At 38.2% G+C, this 8,803-nt stretch overlaps 1 protein-coding gene across 1 annotated transcript in view; it reads right to left on the reverse strand.

The window, feature by feature from the left end:
• Nucleotides 1-5,328: 5,328 nt before the first annotated feature.
• Nucleotides 5,329-8,803, reverse strand: part of LOC130584468 (cryptic protein-like) — a 3,834-nt gene continuing 359 nt past the window's right edge. The window contains exons 2-6 of the mRNA XM_057384468.1: nucleotides 8,743-8,792; nucleotides 8,453-8,629; nucleotides 7,455-7,569; nucleotides 7,225-7,334; nucleotides 5,329-5,441 (exon numbers count right to left, since the gene is read on the reverse strand). Of these exons, the coding sequence (XP_057240451.1) occupies nucleotides 5,329-5,441; nucleotides 7,225-7,334; nucleotides 7,455-7,569; nucleotides 8,453-8,629; nucleotides 8,743-8,792 (565 nt within the window). The remainder of the gene's footprint in view (nucleotides 5,442-7,224; nucleotides 7,335-7,454; nucleotides 7,570-8,452; nucleotides 8,630-8,742; nucleotides 8,793-8,803) is intronic.

Here is an 8,803-nt window from a genome sequence, read left to right on the forward strand (position 1 = left end):
GACTGATGTAAAAAGCGATAAGAAATCTCCAGTTCTGTTACCAATGTGCATCATAAATGCTATTGACACAATTCAGCAAACCAACACCAGCCTAGCAGACAGGAAAACACAGMTAATTAATTTTGATGTGGTCTCCATAATGTACCTCCAAAGCTAATTAAGGTGTACTGGCACTCTGTTTTCCAGGAGAGATTTCCTCCTTGTGCAAGAATCAGCTTCAGTACTGGTGCCGCATTAAAAGATTTGAGATGAGGAAGCACAGTGCTGGGACTTGAACAAGAGGGCTGACATATAAGCATGGGACGTGACAAGTTTGAAAAACTTTTGTCTTTTTTAAAAAGTTTTTGGTCCAAGAAACACACTTTAGAAGAGTTCATGTACAGAGTCAGGTGGGAATGTCCTTTGACACCAATTTTTCTTTTTGACACTGACTCTCTGCTTGCTCTATTTAGAGATGCTCCTCCAAAGATTGTCTTTTTAGCATTGTACCATTTCTTTATCTTTAATTTTTTTTTCTGATATTTCTTTTTGTACTTTTTGAAAGTATATGATCTTGGTGATACAAAAATATGAAGCACAATTTTCCCTACAAAACTTCTATGTCAACACAGGAGACATGACCACCTGTTTTTTTAGTTTATATTTGAGACTTATTCTCATTTGAAACCTTTTGAGGTGATTTATAAGTAGGATGAACCACTTGAAGCTTTCTGTTTATTGGGAAGATGCAAGCGTCACATCATAGAGAACAGGCAAAAAAACCACGTTGTTGGTAAGAGATGCAGGATTTTATGTGCCTGCCTGTAAAGGAATTTAATGTCCAATTTGCTGTCCAATGACAGAAAACTCTGTATGGTTGGGTTGAAAATGTCTCTGCTAGTCCTGCCAGAGACAGTCTTTTGATTTGGAGCTTCACAGGTTCTATGCCTGTTTCTGCTCGCAGAAAGCCAGKGAAAGGTGACAAGTTATGCCCCGGACAATGAAACTCACAGAAGTATCTCAGCTGTCAGAGATCTGAGTCCATGGGACCAGCTGCCGGACGCTCAGCTGGACAGTGTTTCCTTTAATTCTAATGCCAGTGCCTTTCTGACTGTTTGCTTTCGAATMTCTAGCAGTGTTTCTGTCCTGGTAGTACATTCCCAGCATCTCATCCAAACATTATCAAACAAATACTGTCTGAACYGAAGCCTGACAGGCTGTACTACAAATTGTAGTTTTGTAAAGGTATGGTTGGGCTGCAGCAGATGAAGACAGCTGCTAATGAAAGCTATTTCTGTGCCAGCATGTACCTGAAGACAAAAGCTAGACCCAACATGCATAAGGCATCTGGTTYTATTCCAGTGGCATATGGCAGCTTCATGACCTTATCAAGATGTCACCCTCATAGCAGCATCAGCCAAGGGCAAGGTCAATCAGCCAAATGTGGAGGGAATTACATATTTTAATATCTTCTCTGACCAAGGTGTTTTGCAATCACAGCGAGTACTCACATCGCTGGGTAATTTTGCAGAGGGCAAGGGTACAGCTGCTGTGTTGCCATTAAGTCTCCCATGCTTGTACATGACCACCCTGTAAAAGATAAGGTAGACACTGAATTATAGGTGAAGATTGCAGGGTGTCTAGATAGGCCTCCACAAGATATGTGCCTACAATTTTGGACAATGCTATTAAATATGTGTTTTAACTTTTATGTTCCTCTGTGTGGATACAGGAGTTGGACTAGGTGATCCTTGTGGATATCTTCCAAGCCRTGATTATGTGATTCTGATTCCTGGGGCTGATCAGTGCATGAGCCAGCCTGCTGTACTATATTAACCTTCCAATGGATGGAAGACAAAATATAAAGTTGCTCAGGCATGTGAAATGYGTGGGTGTAATGACCCAGATGTGTAACCGGCTGACGAATTCTTAGAATCAATCAAAGATGAATATCAAAATATGACCTTAGCAATCTTAAATATGCCAATTAAAAACAAAAAGGACCCCCAAATAACTCTGGATGAATAARTGTGGGGAAATTACTTTTAATTCTGTTCTGGCTGGCTTTTTCTCTAGGTGAGGGAAGGCTATTGGCACATGTAAGTACCATTAACACTTCTCAGGGGCAACAGAAATCTGTTATCTCGCAGGCTGGGAATAAAGTCACCTCAAGAGATAGGCCTCAGATACTCAAAGACAGATAAGTGACATTTTCTCAGTATCTGGTGCCTGACAGTCAGCTTTCCAGGCTTGTATGTGCACCTCTGTKCTCTACCTGGCCGTATGCAAAAGGAATCCCTTCCTTCCAATGGGCAGTGTGTTAAGGGCAGATGGCAGMATCCCCCTGAAGGTCTGTGGAGCTCCAGGGCCACAGAGGATACAGCTCTACCCCACAATGCTCCCCAGCCTGGGCTCTTATCAGCTGTGGCATGCCCCCAGGARTGATGGAGGCTGGAGCAATTGCCAGGGTGAAGCCACAGAGGCGGCACCATTTGTTTTAGTTCTGGAGTCAACTGCAAGGAGTGAAAGATCTCCTGCTCTGGGGCCCTGCAGGTCATCTGATAAATACTGCTCTTTAAGGGCYTTCCTCCTGCCCAAATGTGGCTGCATATAGAGCAGGCACATGCATGAACTTGTAGCGACAGATGTCTACTTTGCTGGGATGTGCCATGTTTGACAGAGTGATCTGCGAGTTAGCGTGAGGCTGGAGAGTAAGCATTGCTGTTTGCTATAAACAAACCTTAGCAAAGTGCCTGTAATTGCACTGTTAGAAGGTTGGCCAGGCCTAGATGGTAACAGGGGAGGAAAATAATGCTTTCTTTTATCTGTTCTTGCAAACAGCTGGAGACAGATAAAAGCGGAGACAATTTTAACCTAAGCAAAGATTGTGACTGTGTGTTTTCCTTTGTTCCTCAGTGCTTTCTGTTTTCCTCCAAGTTACATTTTTATTTGCAAATGAGACTATGCATAGAGCTGCTTCTGCATGTTTTTTTCTTTCCCCCCTCTTCTTGTTTTTCTTCAGCTTAAGGAGATCCCGTTTTTCTTCAAACTCAACTCCTGTGGCTTCCTCTGCTTCAGAAGTATGTGAGGACAACAGACTCTGTACTTCGTTCTGCCTGTGCCCCACAGCTTCCAGGGATCTGACACAAAGATGAGATGATCATTTTCCATGACTGACTGTCACTGAGGGGGTAGTTTTGCCAAAGTATGGTTGATGTAAAACCATTCTGAAGCAGAATTTTCAGATTTTCCAGTAACAGAATACATTGGTGTAAGATAGAGAGAAAAGGAATTGCTATCTTAAAAACAAACAAGCAAACAAACAAAAACCTTCTGTTTTTTCTCAAGAGAAAATTTTCAAATTCTAGCCTTCAGAGTCAGTAATAAATTGAGTTGACATAATCAAAATTACTTGCCTAAGCTTCAACATAATGCTTTGATACCGTTGAAATTGGACTGTGTCTCTAATTTGATCCCCTGTACTAATGTTTTGGTACAGCAGGAAGAGGTCCCTTTGCTAAACTTTTCAGTTGCTCTTCTGCAAGACAGACCAATCCAGTAATGAATAATTCCATCAGGGTAGCTCTTGCAGGCACACAGGCTCATCTACATAGGGAGTTATTCCATTCAGTTTTTCCTGACTAAATCTGCTGTGGGTGTTATTGAAACAGAAATAGCTGTTCTGTTGTACAACTTGTGTTAAAACACTCTTTTCCTCTGTTAATTGCAATCTTTAATGGCTCTGCATATTTTCTACAGGTATAAAAAACGAATATTACTTTAGATATATTCTTACCSTACTATGTATTTTCCATATATCTTGCTGCTCTCCTTTAAAAATTAAAGACTATTTGAAGCACATTACAAGCTGTATTGCCTACAGACTTCTTAGGTATGCTCTATGGCAAGCCAAGATGATTTCACAATTGCATTCCTGCAATTTCAGCATCTGTTAAATAAAGGCACAACTATTTTCTTCCAGCTGTTCTCTTTGATATTTAATTATCTTAAGCTGCTCTGTGGAAACACAGGCATAGCAGCATAGAGCAGTTTGTTCAAAATAATGAGAAAATGCCCAACTCTAGTCTAGGGTATCATATGTGTAGAGTGAGAAGCCTTGTCTTTCAGCTCAGGTCTAGAATTTGGAAAGGAGCAGTTCTGAATCCTTGCAGTATTTAACATGAATATATTTTTATACAATGAGTCCCAGTAAGTCTGATTCTGTGCACCYATAGTTTTAAAGGCAACCACTGTGCTGTGTAATTCTCTGCTTAAGACTGAATTGTCTTGATTTGTGACACCGAATAAATGAACAAACATTAGAAGAATTAAATAGATTGGACTTTTAAAAGACACTAAGAATCTTCTTTGTCACTAATGTTTGTTTAGTCAATATAATCTGATTGTTTCTATGTGGTACCTCCATTTTTAAAGGATGGAGATACAYTTTGCAATTTGTTTCAAAACAAACCTGTTTCTGTTTTATAAACTTGTATTAAAATGCTTTACATGTTCATTGTAACTGAAAAGAAATGTTCAAACATTTTGTATTTTTCAGCCCAGAAATACTAATTTTTAAATTATATATAAATCAAAACAACTTTGCTATAGAGAAAGTTTAAGTTGCTCTTTGCTGTCCTTTTAAAAACAAAGAACTCGTATTTCTAAGATGTGAAATAACATAAACCCCCAAGACAAATAACCATCACTTATGTGTTCTTAATATAYACATGATTCTTACCTGTACATATGCATATGTACAATTTTTTTAATAATAAATAAGAGCAAAAACGGATTATGAAACTTTTACAGTTCTTTATATCAGGGCTTGAAATGTACCTAYACTTAAACTCATCCTTATGCCTTCAAATTTCTGATTGCTCATTCTAACTCTGCACTTTTCTTRCAAGATACACTATAATGAGAAATGGTGGATAAGAATTTTCAAATTTAAATTAAGCTTTTCAGAAATAAAATCAGTTTTATTTATTAAAATAGTTGTACTGTGTACAAAAGRAGTTACTATAATTTACAATACTTAAGGCATAGAGTATTGGGGAGGGGGTTTGCTTCCACTGGAAGAGAGGTATTTTAGAAATAAAGGATAGTTAGAATCAGACATTGATAGTAGTATTAATATAATAATATAATAATAAATACTTCACATTCATATAATCTGAATTTATAATAACCCAGGTATTTCAGCATTCACTAATACATCTTAATCTGCCTCCAACATGTAGGTAGAAGAGTCTTCTGTAGCTTATAGAAGAAAAGAATTGCATGATTCATRGCGAGGGTTTTACCAACCCTGAGATATATCCCCTTTTTCAGTTGCACAGYTGCCAGCTAGCAGAACTCCAGGAGGATGGTGAGCAGGCAAGTGACTGCAAGCACTGTTTGCTGTAATCTTAACCCATTAGAATACAGTCTGATAATTTCCTCCTTTTCCGATTTCAGTTCTTAAAAAAAATCAAGAAAATAAAATGGTTAATGAGTAAATATGTAAATTTGAAAACAGAAGGATTTTCAACATACTTGAAAAGTCCTCTGACATCTCACAGGTACTTAAGTTAAAGGCATCAGCTGTTAAAGCCAATCAAAGGGACTATTCTCAGGGGAGAGATGTAAATAGATGTCCCATCAATGATCGTTTGAGGAGCAACTGATAGCACTTATCAGCTCTTGCAGGCATTAATCTCAGAATAATCAAAAGTAAATAACAAGCAAAAGCAAGAGGAAGAACTTCACAAGAGGTATGTACTGAAGCATGAATGCCGGCCTTTAACCCTTGGTTTAACAAGGAACTCCGCGTTTAGCAAAAGCAGGAAAGCCATATCCTCATGTGCTCGAAAGCAGCTCAGAGGGTTCTCCACTGAGACCATCTTGCCTTTTTTAGGCTGCGCTGAGAGCAGGAAACAGCTGACAGCTTTTACAGAGCATGGGGATGCTCATTGTGTCCTTTGCTCCCATAATCAGGAACAATAGGGCTGATTCAAAGGTGAACATGTGAAGAGTTTAAGGAGCAAGCTGTGTGCCACATGTAACTGCTCAATACAGAAAACCTCAAGGGAAAATGTGGTTTTAAAAACACCTCGGTTTTAAGACTCAAAGGTGGTGGGTCTTAAATTTGCTGCTTTTTTTTTATTATTTTTTTATTTTTTTTTGTCTGGGGTTGCAAACATAGGAATGTCACCTTTCTAATGTTTTGATTTGCATCTGAGTTGGTGCTACAACTCAGAAGTCACAGCTTCAAGGCACTGCTACTCAGGTAGGAATCTGGTCAGGAAACAAGAGGCTGCTTGGGGTGCAAATGACTCTTGAAAGTCTTTGGGTCTGTTGTTTTCTTCCCTATGCAAGAGTACTGAATACAGCCTGGATCAGTCAGTTCTCCATGGAAAAAAATATCAGTAAAACAATTCTTTAAGTCTTTATGCTAGTTGATGCACTATCATATTTTTAATTTCAAAAGTATTCAACTATTTATTCAGGGATGTTCACAGGCTGATAGAGAAAGTATTGTCTTAAAATGATATAGTGGTTTTGAGGAGACTAGATAGCAGTCTTTTACACTGCTCAGGACTATGGTTACATATTTTTTTGTGTGGAGTGTGTTCAGTCTTAAAACTCATACAAGAATATTCTGAAGATTGTAGAACATATCTTAAAACAAGATTTATATTAATTTTGTGACATTTATGTGTTACGATCGATGATTCTGTGTGTTAAGTAGCTTGTGTTAGTTTTCAGTTCTTGTTTCTCTAGTGTAATACCGGTTTCTACCTCTATCACAGCAGTATACGCTACTTTTTTTTTTTTTTTTTTTTTTTTTTTTTTTTTTTTTTTTTTTTNTTTTTTTTTTTTTTTTTTTTTTTTCTCTTTATCTAAAAAAATATTTGTATACTTGGATTTAGTTTAGTTGTAGAAATTGTATTCTGGTTAAATGGGAAGTCAGACATCTACAGATTTTGCAGAACAGAGAAATGTTTAACCTCGGTAATTTTCAACTAGAATGGTGGAAAGTTTCCTACGGCACAGAATTTTAAAGAGCTGAAAGTGTCTTATGTGATGTAATTTATCGTCAAGTCAAGAGCAGTTTTCTACTGCCTCACTAATGCATTCTCTGAAGCAAAGCTTCACTAGTRTAACTAGTGCACACGCAGCAGCCTCTGAGTACCCCACCACTGCAGAAGGCAATTCTGTCACCCACGGGATAAAAATGTTTGATTTAACGCCATTTCTTACCACAGTTATTGTACATTACTTCTGAGAGACAGTTCAGAGTACCGTAGCCGCATCGACARAGCCAGCAGCCCTTCAGCACCCAGACGCCGTGAGCAATGCTGCCGCAATTGCTGCCAATGACAAGGGAGACATTTGCTACATCCCTGACCCCAACACAGGAAAAAAAATTAAAAAAATCCAGTGCACCTCACTAATTTCCTTTTTTTTTTTTTTTAAATTTCTTTTTTTACCTTTGGCGCTCATCGTGCTCACAGTGTCTGCCGGTGAAGTGCTTTAGGCAGGCACAGAAAGTCCCCAGGATGCAGGTCCCTCCATTCTGGCAGCAGTGTCTGTTCAGTTTTTTACCTGCAAGACAATATTACAGAGGTTAACAAGCATCTCAGGGGCCCTGAACCTCACCTTTTCCTCACTTGTCCTCAAAGGTCTCTCCAGTTCTCAAAGGATCTTAAGGATATCTAGTTTTATTGTCTTTAAAGACAATAAAATTATATGCCTGTTAGGACTGTTTGTTCAGCTAAACCCAGTTTGTTTAGTTAAGGATTAGAAACAAGCTACTAGGGATTACAGGATGGTGAAGAAGCAACGCCTGGCAAATCCTTGGGGCAGCAGCATGTGTTCAAGTGAAATATTTCATTTTGACAGACACAGGTTTCAATCACACTAACAAATTGGACATTTTTACTGGAAAGTGCTGCTTATTTTTAATAAAGAGGTTTAGTTACTGGGCAGTTATTTGGTTTTTTTGCTCACCTAACCCCTTCTCAGACTACTGGGACTGAGCACCATTCTAAAACTTTATGTATGTTGTAGGAAACAGAATATTTTTTCTTTCTTTTTTTTTCTGTTAGTACTGTTGATTTCAGGCAGCTCAAACATTTTTTTCTTAAAAAAAGATTTTTTTTGGTCATGAAATACCGTGAATCTAAAAAAAAATGAACAGAATTTAATTTATAAATTTCTACAAATATTTTTCCAAATACAAAGGACCAARCTATTCTTCATTCGTAGTATCCTTCCTTGTTTTTCCTTAGAACATTTTGCAAGTGAGAGATCTTCAGTTGTACTTTAAACTTTTATCACCGTTTATAAAGTGGCCACGTATGTAATTTAAATGAGTGACCACAGAAAACCAACAGAATGGAATCTTCCAGGACAACACTTAAATCATTACTATATTATATTTTTAAACGCAATTTAATGTCATTATTTACATAAAAATGTTACCTACTCTCTGTAATTCCAGTGAAAGGTACGAATGACCTGGAACTCTGYTGCTTTCTGCTTTCATAACTCTGATTCATGTCACTGAGAGCGTTTATAAAGGCCCCTTCGTTCTTGAGCTGCTGCTTTTGTGCTGTGGCATTGAGACTTTTCACGTCTTCTTTACGTTCTTCTTTTTCACGGCCTTGACAAGAAACGCAAACGTGGAAGGGAAGGGTAGTTTGAAATGAAGAAATGCGCATTGTAAGTGTGCAAGAGAACTCGGCGGGGCGGGGAGAAACACGAAGATTCCCTTACCTTTTCCTAAACGAACAGCCTGCCAGACCAGAGTCACAGTGAAAAGAATTCTGAAAAGTAA

The sequence above is a fragment of the Malurus melanocephalus genome, unplaced genomic scaffold (assembly GCF_030028575.1).
Source record: "Malurus melanocephalus ecotype Western Australia unplaced genomic scaffold, MMel_1.1 scaffold_15, whole genome shotgun sequence".
NCBI classification, from domain to species: Eukaryota; Metazoa; Chordata; class Aves; order Passeriformes; family Maluridae; genus Malurus; species Malurus melanocephalus.